Source organism: Gossypium hirsutum, chromosome D12 (genome assembly GCF_007990345.1).
Source record: "Gossypium hirsutum isolate 1008001.06 chromosome D12, Gossypium_hirsutum_v2.1, whole genome shotgun sequence".
NCBI lineage: Eukaryota > Viridiplantae > Streptophyta > Magnoliopsida > Malvales > Malvaceae > Gossypium > Gossypium hirsutum.
The window spans coordinates 14,348,064-14,367,485 of NC_053448.1; the positions used below are offsets into that span (position 1 = coordinate 14,348,064).

A 19,422-nucleotide genomic window follows, 5' to 3' on the forward strand; every position below is an offset into this window, starting at 1 on the left:
CTTGCATGATAGTTCATGTGCACATCATACTAACATAACACTATTTATTTTATATATCATGTTAATAAATAATTAAGAATTATAAGAAATAAAAAATAAAAAATTAATCAAAATTAAATTTAAAAAAATAATTAACATAGAGTACACATGAATTGTCACGCGAGTTGTCATATTTAAAAATTAAACATTTTAATTAATATTCTCATTAAATACCATTTCGACTCTTTTTAAAAAAGGTTAATGATTAAATTTAAATTTTTTAAAAAAAATTAAAGACTAAATTTAACTTAAAAAAATAAGAATCAAATTAACTAAATATATATATACATTAAAAACTAAATTTAACATTATAAAAAAAAATAATCATTCGTATCACTTTTTAGAATTTTTAACCATAAGTGGTTGTATAGTTCACTGTATAAATTTATATAATGGTAATGTGTCAGATACTTTATATATTACAAAATCTCCATTCATCATCAAGATTCAAGATTATCGTCTCCCACGTTCATTCTATATACCCAACTGTTGCGCCGTTATGGCTCTTTATTAAATGATCATGCCCATGCGTGTCATGTTTTCTTGCGTCTAATAATATAGCGGGTTGAGCTGGAAAAAAATTAATAGGATAACTCATAAAATTATACATTATGTTTTATTTAATGTGTAATTTTATATATAAATTTTAATTTTATGTAATTTTATACATAATATTTTGATATGGTTCAATTCTCACAAATTATTAATATGATTATTGATATAGTATCATTTTATACATAAATAATTATATTTATTAAATATAAAGACAATTTGATATATTTATTTATTTAAATGTGCATAATTAAATCAAAATAAAAATTTCTTATATATATTTAAATTATAATAAAAGTTTCATGTATATAATTATACTAAATCAAAATTTATGTATCAAATTACATATTAATTAAAATTTACCATCATCCTAAATTAATTTTCTTAAAATTAAGTTTTGTAAATAGAGGCAGTAACTTTGTGAGAGCTTTGTTTTTTGATTTAGTAGTCCAATTCGACTTGATTCTAGATTATTAAAATTTAATATGATTATTAAATACGAGAAGATTTTTAAAACAAACTGACTTGTTAATTAGGCAGCTAGTTTAGAGATTACGAGACCATGCGGATGGAGGCAAGCAGTTGTGGATCCAGTGATGGGAAACCATAGCTGCCGTAACCATGCTGTACCTCTACGTAGGCCAATTAGAGTTGGGCAAGGCGGCGCAACATTCGCTGCAAATTCCTTCTAAATTATTACCCTAAACACTGCACTCTAATTAGGATGTGCATGTACTTCTTTAAAATCTGGAAATTACTGTCACCCTAGAATTTACTGTTTTTATCCATTTAAACAAATGATATTAAAAGCCAATTGAGTTTTTGTTTAATTTATTAAACGTGTATTATCTTTTGTTATTTGGGTAAGAATAGTTTACGAATGATTTAGAAATTATATAAAAAGAAAAAACCGATATTAAAATATTTTTGCATTATTTCGCGTAATACTATATATAATTTTTCTTTGGTGAAAAAGAAATCAACTAACTCCATAAACTAGACCATTCCCCTACGGGGAAACCTCAAACAAGCGTAGATCGTCTCTTTTATCACGAACCAATTTGACCAAGCTATCAACATCCTGATTATCCTTTCTAGAGATGTGCTAAATAGTCCAATGCATTATCTATGACAAAAGCTGATGACTTTTCCTAATCAAAGCAAAATTGGAACTATCTGAAAAGCTCTCTTGGATAGCCTGAGCTGCCTCAAGATTATCAATTTGAATCAACACATTATCATAGCCCCGGCCTATTAAAAGAGTCAACCCATCCAAGATGCTCCAGAATTCAGCATCGGATACGGAACAATTCCCCAAGTATCTGTTGAAGCCAAGAATCCAACCTCTATTTCAGTCTTGCACTATTCTTCTTGCTGCAACAAAACCGACTGCATTTTTTATAGACCTATCAGTATTTAAACAGACCCAATTACCTGTCAATAATGAAAGTGGAATCTGTCCCTACGACTCAGTTGTTGAATCCCTATTAGGAGAGGCATATTACTTTGCCCAACTAGACAACACCTTAATAGTTTTACTAACACTCGAAGACATACCCTGAAAAATGAATAGATTTTGATTCTTCTAAATGCACCAAGCTAGAATTCTAAAGAGACATTGCCACTCCACATCTCCCAAGCGCCAACCATGCTGATGCTGCAAATTTGATATAAGCCATTCTTGCAAATTTCCCGAGAAAAACCTAACATGCTGCTCTACTGGAATTAGCTGATCCTAAATATTCCTCGTTGCAATACAGTCCTTAATAACATGCAACACATCTTCGGAAACATGCCCACATACCCCATAGGCCATATCATGCCTAAGACCCCGATGTACTCTTTCAGCATTCGTAAACAGGCGCTACTTGAAAGCGAGCCAAATAAAAAACCCAACCTATTAGGGTCATTGGAATTTCCAAGAGATCTGACGTACTGCCTCTTTCAGGTTCCACGTACTTTCCCGAAGTTTCTCATATGCACTTTTAAGAGAAAACGAACCTGTTGAGGTACCGCCCCAAATGATCCTATCAACCCCTACTACCGGATGAGGTGGAGGAATCCCAATAATCCTCCAGATCACCTACTCAGGTAAGCAAATTCGGAAGAGATCAAGATTCCAAACAACATCACCTGTAACCATATCACTCAGAAGACAGACCATATCAAAACTGGAATGACCTGGAATCAGGCTAGCGAGAGGCCCCACATTCGGAACCCAGGGGTTACGCCAACATCTGATACTACTTCCATCCCCCATTGACCAAATTAAATTCTCACGAATAAGTGGTAAGGCCTTTGTGAAGGCTCTCCACAAGAAAGAACCTCTTCCATGCGATAATGTTTCAGGCAATCCATTTGAAATCTCATACTTAGCCCATAAGACCCAGACCCAAAAATCATTAGAGTCAGTCACAATATTGAAACTTAACCTCATCATAAAGGAAGTATTGCAATCTTGCAGCTTTTGAAAACCAAGTCCACCATGATCCCAAGGTGAACAGACAGTGTCCCAACTAACCAAAACTAACTTTGTTCCACCATTTGAAGACCCCCAAATAAACAGCCTAACCATTTGCTCAATTTCCTCACAAGGCCCTTTATGAATCATTATTGATTGCATGAAATAACTAGGGATCAAAAACATGACAAATTGAGCTAGAATGGCCTTTCCTGCTAATAGCAAGTTCCTGATATCCCAGCATTGCAATTTACTACGAACCTTGTCAACTACAAAATGCAAAGTGTTGTTAGTTACTCCATCATGAAAGAGAGGCACCCCCAAATAGGTTCCAAGATTTTGTACTCTATGAAAGCCGATGATATTGCAAATGTGCCTCCCAATATCATCATCTACTCATTTTGAAAACCAGATATTAGTCTTGTGCGCATTGATCTTATGTCCACAATAGTCACAGAAAGTGTTCAATTATTCTTTAAGTATCATGGCTTGACTCTCCTCATCTTGACAAAAAAGAATCAGATCATTTGCAAAAAAAAAAAAAGGCGAATGTGGTGGACCTGAGCGAGACAACCAAATAGGAACCCAATGTCCAGAGTTGATAACTGAATGAATGCTATGTTCGAGCCACTCCATGCACAAGACAAAAATTTAATGAGGCAAATGACATCCTTAACGAACACTTCTTGCTGGCTAAAAATTTTGAGTTGGAGTTCCATTCTACAAAATCTGCATAGTGGAATTCATGATGGCTGACATAATAACATTATGGAGTACGTTCAGAATACCTACAACCTGAAGGGATACACCAATGAAGTCCTAATGCACTCGATCATAAGCTTTCTCTAGGTCGATCTTGACAACCAACCATTTCTTACTCTTCCGCTTGTTTTTCATGGAGTGAATCACTTCTTGTACAATAATAATGTTATCCGTAGTGTTCCTTTCTATAATAAACCCACTCTGCTCTTGGCCAATAATCATTGGGAAGACCACTTTAAACCAATTAGCAATGACCTTCATAACTAGTTTATAGAGAATTGAACAAAAGCTTATAGGCCAAAACTACAAAAAGTTCTCAGGATCCAGAACCTTAGGAATAAGGACAATTAAGGTGTTGTTCAGTTCGAAGTTAATACATTCCCCTGCAAAAATCTTCTTAACCCAAACACAAACAGATGCACCAACTCGGTTCCACTGACTCTGAAATAAAAAAGGCATGAAACCCATTACTTCCCAGAGCCTTTAATGGGCCCATATCAAACATCGTTGTCTTAATTTCTTCATCGGAGACCAATTTGCTCAAGAACTAGGTCTCCCCATCCTCAAGCAGTGAAAACGAACTAACAAGTAACCCCCTTATTGGACTCAGTTTCTCACCTTACTGGGGAAGGGTTGAAGAGGATTAAAGTCTGGAGTCCACGGCTGGATCGTGAGGTATTGCCCAAAAATAATCTACGACCCTTGGGTAAACACCTTCTCGTAATCTTCCCTACTCTGAAACTTGACCAGAAAGTATTCATTCTTAACATCTATGAGATGAAACAGAAGTGAGAGTTTCTAAAGACTATAGATCCTATTATGTAGAGTGGTATATGCTAAATTCTGTCCTAACAATTTCACCACCACCGTGGTCGTCATATCCCTTAACAAAATATGTTGTATCCTCTCGGAGAAGTCTATCGTAGGTGTCCCATTAACAGTGGACCTTGTGATATCTCCCTTTATGAAACCAAATTCCTCTTCACAAACAAAATCAAAAAAACCCCTTGCCAACACTTTATCCTTCCAGGATATCGCCGGCGTTGAAGACAAATCCATGGCCACGTCTTCTCCCGTATTCGCTTCCAAACCCTTGAAACAAACTCTCTTGGTGTTGTGATCCACATTTAAGGTATTGTCGTTGCCACTCTCCGCTTTTTTTTGTTTTGATATTTTTAATATTTTTATGTAATTTATATTTTATTACTTCATTCACAAAATTTCATTCTAAATTTTAATTATTTGTTTATACAATATTAGTGTGATAGAGGATAAAACGATTTAAACTTGTAGTGGATAAAAGTCTGACAAAAATTTTAATCATTGTTTTATACAAATCATTCCAAATTTTAATTATTAAACCATATATTAAGAGTACAATATTCTCCTTCCATGTAATAAAGATATCTTATTGATTTAGTATTTTACGAGCTTTAAGTACGAGCACTTCTCAATCCAAATGTTAATGGATTGAGATATGGTTGTCTTTGGATGGAGATTTCAGAAAATAAAATTGTTTCTAGATTATAAAGATGATTTTTATCATTCTATCGACAAGTAGAATAATTTTATTTAATATTAATATTATACATACTATCTAAATATAATTAATTAATATTATAGTTTTTAATTTGAATTTCTTTTTAAAATCAAATCTTATCTAAGTCTAAAATATTATTATAGGTGTATAATAGTTACATCTCTATAACATTCAAAATTTTAGCAGTAAGAGAGCTGATTGTATAAATGATTATACAAATAATTAAATTTATATTTAATATGTATCTATATTTATATTAAATTTCTCAATTGAATTAGTATCACAAGTCAAGTAAGCATCAAATAAATTGAGAAATCATTAAAATATCCTTTTATACACAAGATTATATCATTATGATAGTGCTTTTGTATTTTTTATATAAAATTAATAAAAAAAACCAATCATAATAAAATTTTGGCCAGTTACACAATAAATTTTAAACATTTAAAATTACAATTCCAACTAACCAATTATTTTTATTTCAATTTTTTATATACATACTTATTCTATAATTTTTTTCACTAATAGTCTAAGCGAGCCATAATTTCGTAATTAATAATAATTATAAGCGGAACTTGATCCGACTTTTTCAAACACTACTCTTCTGTTAATCAATCCGTACCGGAGCATCTCCGGAGGCATAATGAAACTACGTGTTGTGTAATTAGTTTAAAAGTTCGGTGTATTCCGTCACAGTTCCCGTTACGACGCCGTCAAAGTCCCCCATTACAGATTCCCCGTCGCTGTTAAATGGACCACCATTCACCCACAATCCACACCCTCTTTAAAACCGCAAAAGAAATCCTCACCGTTCAATGTACCCTCCCCTCTCTCACCATCACCATCATCATCAAAAGCTAACAAAAACCAGAAAACAAACGCTCGAAACCAACAAAAACAAATTATCTCTCTCTCTCTCGCTCTCTCAAAGAAAGGGGAAAAAGAAAAAGAGAGATCAAGAGTTTTTATTTTCCTATTTTAATTATGAGGAGAAAGTGTAGAACAATTGGAGAAACTGCAGTTATGGAACTAGCTGACGTCGGAGTTCAAACGCGAGCCGTGGCAACAACCGGAAGAGTTCAGAAGAAACGCAGAAGATTAAACGACGGCAACAAAGAAGAGGAATGTAGAAAAGTAACTTCTTCTACGACCTCAACTACATCTTATATCCAGTTAAGAAGTCGGACAATTCTAGCGGATCGCCATCGTCGTGAGGGCAATCGGTGTTTGAGCCTTAACTCGGATCATGATGATGACGTCTCATGTTGTTCAAGCAATATTGAATTGAGTGATAAAAGGATTATGGAATTGCCAGATCTGGAGGTTAATTTCAAAACTTCCTTCTTTTTTTTAAAAAAAAGTTACTAGGCTTTGTCTTTACAGATTATTTCGTTTTGTTCCTGCTTTAATTGCAGCTGTTAAATTCGAGAATTTTTTTTTTAAATTTTCGCAGGATGAGAGTATTGAAGTTGAAACGTCCACGCATTTCAGCAGCAGCGAAAGGTAGCGCTTACAATAATTATAAGTAGTAAAGTTTAATTTAATTTTTTATTTTAATATATAAGTTACTGTAACTTACTTTGTCACGTCTCTTGAATTCGAATTTCAAAAGCAGTCGTTCATTTTCTCTTTTTCGTTTTAAATTCTCTTTTCTTTTTTCTTTATACACACCTCCGCTCAAACTCTTTTGCTCTTCTTTCTCTCTTCGGTTAATTCTAATTTTAGAGAAACGACACCGTTGAATGAGCTCCGAGCTGAACCAGAAGACCTGGATTCAACGTCGAGGCCATCAGAGACGAATTCTCGCCGTAGGTCAACGGTGGAGAAAATGCCAACCGAAGCTGAACTCGAAGAATTTTTTGCTCCTGCCGAGAAAAAACTTCAGAAACAGTTTGCAGATAAGTATGTTAATGCACATGCACTTTTAAGAAGGCTTTAGATTTTCTTTTCTATTGTTAAATTTTCTTAGCAACCAAACGGCAATTTCGAAACTAAAATAATTCTTTTCTTTTTTTTGTTCACTGTTTTTAGGTATAACTATGATACTGTCCAAGATGAACCGTTGGAAGGACGTTACGAGTGGATTCGATTAAAGCCATGAATAAAATGTCAAGCAATTACTAATTTATTTAGACGAGGCGATTTGTTTTAGGCACTGTTACTAATTTAAAATTTTAGGTTCTTTTTACATTTCTAGGGTTTTCTTATTACAGAATGACGAAGAAGAAGAAAATGAAGCTTCTTTCCGATAAAAGAAAATTGTAGGAAATCCCTTAAAATTCGTGTCTGTTTCTTCGGCTAAATTCTGCTGTTTCTCTCTTCATTCTTTCTCTGGTACGCGCCACTGCTTTCGTCAGTTGTAGAAATTCTTATGTTTTGTAGTTATTTTTATGCATTAATTTAATAAAATAAAATTTATAAACAATGACGGAAAAATCTTATTATTTGTTTTGTTTATAGCTTCTTCTTTTTTTTAAATTGTAAGTAATTCTTCTTTGGATATTTTGGAAATATCCTCAAATAAATGAACTATATTGTTAAATATGTTAATTAAGATGAGATGGAGCAAAGGGGAATAATGGTGCTGAATGCTGATGTAGAAAACAGGAGAGGCAACTTTACACGCGCCAGGCTGAGTACGTTAGGTACACGTGTTTTGTATTGGAGTCATGATAGTTTATGCAAATCTTATCCCAAATTCCCCATATACGACCGCAATTCCTTACCCTATTTTTTCCAAGTAAACATAACATTTCTTTAGAAGTTGTAGGTCATGTGGCTTGATGGATGCATGAAATATAATCATCAATCCAATGCATGTCATTCTCTTCATTTTATTTTTTCATTAGTATTAATAATGTTTTCAAATATTTTATATCATAATATATTTTGTCTACTAAATTATTGATGATAAAAGAGGTTTTTGATTTAAATAGAGTGAAAATTAATTATTAAAATATTTATTGTTGAGAAGGTTGATTTTTTTAGAGAAATTTTTGAGGTGTTATTGAGTAATCGGTTGAATCGTTAATAATGGTAAATATTGTTCCCGTGTTGAGATTTTACCTTCTTCCTTCGTCGAGAGTCTTAAAGGGTTCATGGAGGAGGAGCGTGTCAATTAGTGGAGATACAACTTGCAAGGCTTACGAGAGAGGTGGCAGGATAGTCTGTAACATTAATTATGTAAATCACTCATGTGTGAGGAGACTTGAACCACAAGTGATTTACATAATTTATGTTATACACTACACTGACACCTTTCTCATATGTTGTACAGGTTGTTGTATTTCCACCAATTAAGATACTCCTCTTCTGTGAACCCTTTATGGCTCTAGGCAAAGGAGGGAGGTAAAACCTTGACTCAAGGACAATACCAACCATTGTTGAGGCTCGGTTGCCTACATGACAAACGACACTTCAAAGAATTCTCTTGAAGGAGGCATCCCCTAAAAAATAAAAGGAGCTTAAGTGGTACCATATTGGGGGGGAGTCGATTGGTTGCTTGGGGGACGATTAGGATTGTAAATGAATAGAGCGTTCAATGAACTACTTGTGAATCATTCGTATAATGTTCGTTTACTAAGAGAAACAAACAAATAATTTATGCTCATTTATTAAATGAACAAGTTTGAATAGAGGTGTGTTTGATTCGTTTATATTCATGAACAAGCTCATTTATTAATTGTTTATAAGACTTATTTATTTAAAGATAATATTTTCTATGACAAATATTTAATAATATTTTCCTTCTATTTTTACATTTAAATTTAGTTGGTTTATTTATTTAATTCTTCATTTGTTTGTTTGATTTATTGTTTGTGAACATGTTATTGAAAATTTAAACAAACATGAACAACTTTAGCAAGAACAATACCTTAAGAATCAACATGTAGGTGTATCAAGACATTAATGAGTGTTGGGTTGAATTATGAGTAATGCAACTCTCATTATTTTGGAACGCATCTAATATAGATTCAAGGGGCCGGATTAACACCCATGAATATCAAGTTACATAAAATTATCTTTATTTAATTTTAACTACTGGGAATTTTAACCTTAACGCCCTTAGATGTCAAGTCCTCTTTAATTAAAATTTTGACTATCTAAAAGAACTAATGCTAATAAATGCAATCAATGGAAGACATCCTATATAATTATTCTTTTGTTGTGCCTATAAATACCATTCTCTCTTTATTTTCTTTTTTTAATACAACAAAAAATTACCTCTCATCGCAAAAATCTTCCCAATATTTTATTTATTTATTTTAAATTTTAAATTTTAAACTTTATTATACTTTATCAAGGGGAGAGAATCATACTGCTTTAGAAGCTGTAGATATAGCGAATTTTTTGACTTATTACTTAAGCTAGCATTTATTTATTGTTAATTTAATTTTAGTATTAAATTTTTAAGGCTCATAAGAAAACAAGAAAAAATCAATTAAGTCTCCTTTTTAACGGGTTTTTGTTTTTTATCACGTTGGTAAAATTAATTAACAAACTAAATAGATAGTGACACATGGTAATTTTTTATTTGATCTTATAGTTTTATCATAAAAAATAATAAAATTATTAAAAATTAAAAAAAAACATTTAGAAAACATTAAAATTGGTATAAATTTATAAAAATTATAAGACTTGTAAAAAATTCATAAAAACTTATAAATATGATAAACAATTATAATTTTTAATAAATTATAAAATTAATAAAACATATAAAACATATTTAACATATTTAAATTTTTTATAAAAACTTATAAATAATATAAAATTTTCATAAAAATCTAATAAATTATAAAAATTTAAAGAATAATAAAATAAAAATTATGAAAATAAAGTTTTTAAACACTTAAACTCATAATGAGCACATGACATCAAACCAACTATTGGATAATGAAAATACTTGTCAGACTGTTAGGGCCATTTTTATGTTGAATAAAATGTCATTAATCTTCCAAAAATAAAACAATAATTGTGGGACCCTTTATTTGTTATTTATAAATTATTATTACTTTTAAAATTTTTATCTTCAATTTTTTTAAGTACAATCCAATAGTTTAGACCTAAAAAGGTTGAAAATTATTTTCTAAGTATTGTGTGATCTAAAATATTTTTAGTACGATTAGATTTTTTAAGCCAAAATTTTCTTCATGCGACAATTGCAAATATGTTAACGTTAGCATGAAATATTCTGACGATTATTCCCATTATCCAACGGTTAGTCTAATGTCATGTGTTCATTTTGAATTTAGGGGTTTAATTTCTAAAATAATCAACCTATAAATGGATTTTTATATATTTTTAATATTTTATGATTTTATATATTTTTATAATTATTAGAACTTTTTGATTTTTTAAATAAGTTTTTATGCTGTGTTTATAAGTTTTATAATTATTGATAATTTTTTAGAGTTTTTATAATATTATCCATTTTTTTTGTTTTTTTAATAATTTTTATATATTTAAATAAATTTAAATTATTTAAATTATCTTTATCTTTTATAATTATTTATATAGTTTATTATAATTTTATAAGTATTTATAATATTTATAAGTTATTATTTTTTTGTAATTTTTTATAATTTTTATAAGTTTATATAAAATTTTAATATTTTAATAATTTTAATAATGTTTTTATTTTTATTTTACATTTTTTATGTGAAAATATAAGATTAAATCATAAGCTGCCATCTGTCGCCATTTGATTGGTCCATCAATTGATTTTAATGGTTAATGTGGTCTAAGATGGAAATTGCTAACGAAGGGGCTTAATTGATTTTTTTTATTAACAACAAGGGCTCAATTAGGTGCCAATTTAATGTAGGGCTCAAATGATATTTTTCATTCTTTCTTAAATGCCTTTTGTGCGTACCTATAAGCCAATTTTAAATATTGTTGAACATAATTATTAATTACCTTTTTGTTTACTTACTAGGTTGAGGATCAAACACTTCGAATTGGACAAGACACATTTTTCGATATTGACTGAGGAGTAATGTTGATTGAAATCGCATTTAGAGGTTGTGGGTTTTTTTTAAGGTAGATAAAATACCTGTTGGGGATCGATCCATATAAACAACGAACAAGAAGAAATCGAGAAGATCAAACACACAAAATTTACATGGAAAAACTCCTCTCCAATGAAGAGGATAAAAAACCACGGGAAAAAGAAGACTTCACTAATGAGCAAATAATCAAAGTGTACAAGATAGAGATAACAACAAACAAACCCTAATCCCGAAAACAAAGCACTCTAGCTAAAAACATGAAAATCCTTTAAAGCTCTCTCAAAACTCTCTCTTGATCTTCTCTTTAAATTTAATGTGATGAAGATATGAAGAATGATAAATTCTAGGGTTATTAAAGCCCCTTTTATATGTTGAAATTCGTGGCTAAAATGACTAAAATATCCTTAGACTAATCAGAGTTTGATTAGGAAAAGAGTAGAGTTTTACTAAGAGAAGAAACTCAGTGTTTGTAGGAAACATGACATTGTCTGTTGTCACAATGTCGGGAAACTTCTCGTCATGATGTTGCCAGCTAACTTTGGTGTTGCGATACTAAAGTCCTTGTGTTGCGATATGGGCTACAATAAAGGCCTAAAAGTTTCCGAAAATGAGAGGCACACTCCACAATACCTCATATTTCGATTCGCTTATTGTTTCTTTTAGCTATGGTGGAAAGGTGGAGATTGAAGATTCTTTCCTTTTTCTTTTCCTATTGTGAAACAACAACCACCTTAGAAGATGTAACCCTAATTAGGGGCATTTCAATTGAAAGAGTTCTTATAACTGGTATTGCTCAATTTTATCTTAATCTAGAAATGATAAGGTTAATCGAGCATAATCTAGTCAATAAAGATGATATCAACAGTGACTAAGTAAAGTTCTCTTGGATGAACACATTGGTTGAGCATTTATAGGAAAACCATGAAGTTCGATGGGTTGAGGGGAATACAAGAGCATATTATTTAGATGACTAATATTGCAGCAAGGCTAAAGACCTTGGGGATTATGGTGGATGACTCCTTTTTTAGTGTAGTTCATTTTGAACTTATAGTCTTTGAATTATGGATCATTTCAAAGTAACTATAATAATATTAAAGATAAGTGGGATGTTAATGATTAAGTTAGTGTAAACTCAAAATTATATAGGGTTTTTATATATATTTTTATCACCTTTTTACTTAATAAATATGTTCATCTTGAGTAATTGTTATTAAAATAAGTGAATTTTACTTAATTAGTAATATTGGGAATGAATTTATTGAATTTATAACATATGTGAAATTGTGCTTAATTACATTATTTTTTTACACATTTTATATTATTTCATGTTAATTTATTAATATGTGATTTTTCACTATGTAGGAAGACCATTGAAGATTTGATTAATGTGAATGAAACATGGACTTGCACAAATCAATTCATGTGGACGGCAAGACCATGCAACTTGGGTCATAAGGTTGATAATTTGACCCAATAAAAGATGTGCTAAAAGATAGATATGTGTACTAAATTATTGGACTGAGAAATTGTCTAACAAGGGGGAATTAAAGCCTAGTTTTGACACAAGTAGATAGTTGCCCAAAAGCAAGCTTTAGGGTATTTAATTGAAGATCCTTATAGTTGGAAAATAATTAGAAATCAGCCAAACAACTTTGCTATTGAAATTGTCCACCCTATAGCTATTAATAGCCTTGGTTTGAATTCAAAATGAGGAGACCAAGTTATCCCCTTTTTCCATGAATTGTGGCCAGCCATATGTGAGAGAAAAAAGAAGAAATTTAAATTCTATTTTTAGCAAACTCTACCCCTTACCTTCACCTATAAATACCATGCACCTATCACTTCTCAAATCATCCCTGATCCCTCATAACTCATTTTTCTTCTCTTATTAGCATTTTCTCTACTTTCTATTTTCCTTTTCCTTCCCCTTGCATAGTCATCCATTTCCCTTCCCATCCTTTAGCCAACATAAGCTTTGTTAAAAGCATTATTTGGTCAGCCACCTTAGGAACTCCTTAGTAAAAGAAGCATCAAGTAGAACGGAGGAGCGCATCGATCAGAATAGATCCGAAAGGCTACTAAACTAAAATTGAGTTTACTCTTTCCTCTTATTATTTAATTTACTTATATGTGCTATGTGTTTATTATTTTTGACATCAACGATGATGTTTTAAATCATATTTGCTAGGATGATTATGTTAATTCAATAAGATTTATTTGATTCATGTTTAACATGTTTGTGCCTCAGTCGATCATGTTTTCAATTAAAATCATGATGCATTTCATTCATACATGATTTAGTGCACTCAGATTAGCTGAGCAATCCTAACCAGACGACGGTTAGTAGACACATAATTGAAAAGTGCAATGCTCAATTTAGATCATTAAACCCGACTAAGTTGAGGTTCATAATATCTTTAGTTAACTCATTATCCTGCATAGTTTTTAGGTTTATGTGATTAAACTATTGCAAACATAAATGGCCCTGTAACCTCGTATAAATACTAAGAAACCCTTAGTTAATATGATCAGTAAAATGCATATTTAACTAAGTAAAAGACTCTGAAAGGACTTAATTTGGTTTCCAAACTCATGAAAGGTCGATTTGCCATGGAAGTATTTTGAACATTGTTAAACATGATAAATTAAATTGAATTGATTAATATAATTATCCTATCCAATTTAATGTTCATTTTTTTTGTTGCTAAAGCCATTCATTCATACATTTAGGTAAATTACATCTAGATTAAAATTGCATTAGGGATCACTCTTTGCATTTATTTAATTTAATCATCACTATCCAAAATTATTGAGTTTTTACATCAAATTTTTATTTCTAATTTTCCAATTAATTGATTAAGCTTATACAGTCCCTGTGAAGATAATAACTCATTCTACTTATTACTTGAACGACTGTGTACACTTGCGTATATTCCTCCTTACAATTAGTAAGCTCGTTCAAGTTGAAGTAAGATTAAAGAGTCAAGGAAGGCATCCCTTGAACCTTGTGGGTTAAGGAACTTGCAAAGGGCTTAAGGTGAAAATTAACAGGTTTAAAAGGAAGAAAAACATGCCTTTTAATGTATCTAATGGCGAGAAAAAAATGAATGGAAAATAATTTTCATTTTGATAAGAAATGAGGACACTATAAAAAAGGTTGCCAAAACACAAAGCTTGGTTCAAAAAGAAAAGTACTTATTATGTTTCTATATGTTTTGAATTAAACTTTATTGAAGTTCCTAATAATAATTGGTAGTTTGATTCTAATGCCACTACTTATGCATTCAACATGATGCAGGGATTCCTTTTAATCCAAACCACAATCCTAAATGAGGATTTCATATATATACATATATAAGAATCATATGTAGGTTCTGATTGAAGGTATGAGGACTTATTATTTATTCATCGATATTGGCTATCACTTAGATCAATTTTAGACTCTTTAAGTATCTTCAATTTCTAGGGACTTTATTCCTACTTCAAAACTTAATGTTTATGAGAATGATGTTAAGTTTAGATATAGTTATTTCGTTTCATTTAAGAATAACACTATTATTGGATTTGGAAACATTATTAATGGTTTTTATAAAATGAAACTTAATAATATTTTTACCGAATCCTTATTTGTTGATAATATTAATGTTGGAACAAAAAATAATATGCTAAATGAAAATTTTGCTTACTTGTGACGTAAATGTTTGGGTCATGTATCCAAAGAAAAACTATAAAGATTAGTAAAGAATGAGATTATATTGAATATAGATTTTACTAATCTTGGTCTATATGTGAACTACATTAAGGGTAAGCAAACCAAACATATTAAGAATGGTTCCATAAGAAGCATTCAAGTTCTTGAGACAATACACATTTATAATGTGGACATTTTGATGTTCATCTTTTGATGGTAAATATTATGGGAAATACATTGAATCGAGATAATTTTTAGGTTCATTTGCAAAATTCCTAAAAATTTGTGGCATTTGTGCATTATATTATGCTACGAAAACACCTCAATAAAATGATGTGACAAAAATACATAATTAAACTTTAAGGGATATGGTTAGGAGTATGATGAGAAACTCCTCTTTACTTATGGCATTGTTGATACATGTACTCGGAACTACTTTAAATATATAAAACAGGGTTCTTAGTAAGGAATTGCCAAAATCTCCTTTCAAGTTATGGACTGGAAGAATACTAAGTCTAAGTACCTATATGTTTGCGATTTCTAAGTGGAAGCAATAACATATAATCCACATGAAAGAAATTAGATTCTCATACAATAATTGAATACTTTATCAATTATCTAGAGAAATCTAACTATATTTTGAGAATTGTAGAAACTGGTAATGCTAGATTTTTTAAGAATGATAATGTTAATAAGAGTGTTTCAAAAATAAGTTGCAAATATACAAGAAACTATAGTAGAGTTTTTTTGTTGGAATCTAGTGCCCTTAGTGTAATGATTTTGTCTATATGTACTTGTAATTTTTCAAATAAATTGGTTTAATAAAATATCCATTTGTATCACTAATATCTTCGTATATTGTCCTCAATGGTTTTTGCATGCAAAGAAAATGAAGAAAGTATTGACTAATATTAGTAGATAACCTAAACACGTCTAATCAAAATTGAAAAAAATTGATTGGCAAACTAATATGTCATTTATCAAAATCTATTTGGGGAGATACTTTGTCTTGGGTAATGGAGCGGATGACTCCTAGAAGATAGAGACATAGATGTGATTGACTAGATTAACAGTACATCGGATAGGACCCAAGTAGAATAGATCCTAGATTTGTTTATGGATTTATTCACTTGTAACGTTCATAGTGTGATGACGTGGCATCACTTGTAGTAGTTATTCTAGGTCATTTTCGCACTTAATGAGTTTGTTTTCTAGCACTTTTATAATTAAATATCGCATTTGCTGTAGTAGTAGGTTAGGATTAAAAGGTAATAAAAATAATGTGTTTTAGGATTACAAGGTAATAAAATAAGTATTTTTACACATTTTCTGCTATTTTAACGACTCACAAAGCTAATTCGAGTCTTATGAGTGACTAACGAGCTATTTAAGTGTGTAGGATACCATTTGAGGTCCAAAAATACAAGGAATAATGATTGGGCCATGAGACAAGGAGCCCAATATGCGAACAATGCTGCCAAGGACCAGGAAAGCACTCAACATTGTCACAAGGAACTACCTCTTATCACACCAACGCGATAGAATTAAAAAGATATGGCACAGCGTCGACGTTGGGACAAGAAACATTCCAATGTCTTGGCGACGCGACTTAGCGTGGAAGAAAAAGGCTGATTTCTTTGGACGACACAATTCAGAAATTTTCATAGTTGGACTCTAGCCTTTAGCATAATATATTATTCAGTGGTATTTAAGTGTATCTCGGGATTCTTGGTCGCCAAGTAGGTTGTTCCCTATATAAGCAACCTTAGGGTCACCGGGATTGCAAACAATTTTAGACGTAGATAGTTTTCTATTCCATTTTAGTTTTCTTTTCTTTTTATGTTCGTGTAGTTGGAACTTTTTTTATTCCGATGTAAAGAAAATTGTGAGCAAAGATTGCTCCAGATCCGTACTTCAATATAATTATCAGTGAGCATTCTCCTATCTCTTTCTTATTTTATTTATCTTCGTTAGCTTGATCAATTAACTATCGTATGAATGTTAGAACAATTTATTTTGTTTATTTTATATCTTGCATGTTTTGATTGTTGAACTAATTAATTAATCAAGTTGATTAATTAACAAAAGAATAAGAGTTCATAATAGGATTAGTTGGTATAACTTATGTGTTCTTAAACAGTTAGAATTGGCAACCTTAATAAGTAATCATAAGGGATACGAGATCGGGAGATAAATCCAACTGAGTAAATCGTAGTTGTCGAGGCAGAGAAAGTGAGGTCGAGAGATAAGTGAGTATTCATCGATTAATTAATTAGTAGAGTTGGGAGGTAATACTAGTTAATTAATAGCTAATTCATATTAAAACCTGAATTCTGAAATTAGTTAATCTTTTGTTTATTAATTAGGGATTTAATATATCATAGACTAGAGGCTCGTGTTGTCGACACTAGGAATAGGAAAGTCCCTTAAGTTAATTTAGGTTTAATAATTTAACTAATTTAATAAATATATTAATTTGGACTTACACTACTAATTTGTGACTTAATTAGATTAGTAATTATTTTCTATAATTAATTTAATAGTAATTTCTCCAATTTGCAGTTCCTTGGGTACAATTCTCGAAATACTTGTCGGTGTAACATTGTAATACAATAATATATTATAATTTGACCCGTACGCATGAAGACATCGCCAATTTAATTTAATATATTTTTGGTGTGCTATTTTTACTATTAACGTTCACATTTTTATAGGCGGTCATGTGACATACCTTAATCTTGAGTGTATGACGGATTATATATGTGTGAATTGTACACTTTGATATAAATTAAAGCGTAAGTTCAAATAGATAAGGAATCAAAAGTTGGTTTGTTGAGTATACGAATTTTGTATTATGTAGCATTATTCCACAATAGTGAAATTTATAACCAAAACAAATGGTAAATAATATCCTCTCATTAGCATGACATGATAGATGGAAAGTAATGTGGCCACGAGTCTTTTGTCTTAGGATAAATGATTTAATTACTATTTGATAGTAATTGAATTTTCATGAAGAAAGATTTAATGGCTACCATGAGATAAAATAAGATCACAGTAAGAGAACAAATTTATCCCAAAGAGATTAAGGATATCCTATGAGGGTAACACACTTACGACAAGATGATTGGACGAGCACTTGAAAAGTAACTTTTGTAATGATATATCAAAAAGGAGAGCTCAATCATGATACTTTAGTGGAATGACTTCTTGACTAAATAAAGTTGTATTTAATAGGTGAAAAGTCGAAACTTAATTAAAAATTATTTGAGCCCTAATTATATATATCCAATCAGTCTCTCTGCTAGCTCAAGATAACTAGAAACAAATTGCATGGAGAACCAATAATAAGAAATGAATGAAAAGGATGAAGTAAGAGAAATTGCATGTATCACTATCTGTAGTGAATGTGTTTTCTTGCTAAGTACACAAGATGACTTAGAAATTAATTTAAGTTCTTCCAATTATTATTTAATCCATTTTTAATTAAATAATTGAAGTTCAAAGCGAGAATTAAATTAATCGGTCATTAAGGGTTTGTTTAATAAGATAATTAAATATATTTTCCTCATGGATTCTAATACGGTACATTTGCCATGACTTTAAAAAAATTAAAATTTGGTTGAGAAAATAATTTAATTGCCAACGGACTCTCTACGTTGCCATGGTCTTACACATTATTTCCCATATTTATTATCCTGGCAGACTCCATTGGTTGTTATAGTCAAGCCATCTTACACTTGTAATCCCCATGTTTAATGTCCTGGCGGACTATCCAGTGTTATCTGTACCGGCAGGCTTTATTGGTTTTCATAATCAAGCTATGATCTTACACCTTAAACCTCTTTGAGGTGTCACCTCGAAAGACTTTACCGTCATTGCAGTGGCGCCCATAAAGCTTGTTGATTGCCATCACAATGTTACATTGTGGAATCTAATAATTATCGTCATAGTGTCATCTCGAAGGACCATTAGATACCATTTCGTTTCACATTTAACCTTGATGTTTAAACACTGTAGTGTCTCATCCGCAAGGCCCAGAGCTTCGCACATCACAGTTTGCACCTAGCAACACCGTATGTCAGAATTTAACGGAATCCAAAATCCCTATTCATCTACCCATTCCTCGATTTCTCCATTTCCAACCTTAATGCTTGAACACCGAAGTTTCCCCTCCACAAGGACCGGAGCTTTACACATCATGATTTGCACTTAGCAACACTGGATGGTTGTAACAGAAACCCTCTTCCCCAAAACTAGCTTCGTCTTACTCGTCAAAAATCTCCCCTTCGTACTCTGCCGTTAAAACATGCAACACTTGCAATTCATTAACGCACTTTCACTAGTTATGCTACCTTTTAGACAGAGA

The 19,422-nt window shown here is 31.1% G+C and overlaps 1 protein-coding gene across 1 annotated transcript; it reads left to right on the top strand.

The window, feature by feature from the left end:
• Window positions 1-6,139: 6,139 nt before the first annotated feature.
• LOC107945406 (cyclin-dependent kinase inhibitor 7) lies at window positions 6,140-7,779 on the top strand. Its single transcript, XM_016879407.2, has 4 exons — window positions 6,140-6,677; window positions 6,808-6,857; window positions 7,080-7,256; window positions 7,386-7,779. The coding sequence occupies exons 1-4, from the start codon at window positions 6,339-6,341 to the stop codon at window positions 7,453-7,455; spliced, it is 636 nt and encodes a 211-aa protein (XP_016734896.1). The 5' UTR covers window positions 6,140-6,338; the 3' UTR covers window positions 7,456-7,779.
• Window positions 7,780-19,422: the final 11,643 nt, after the last annotated feature.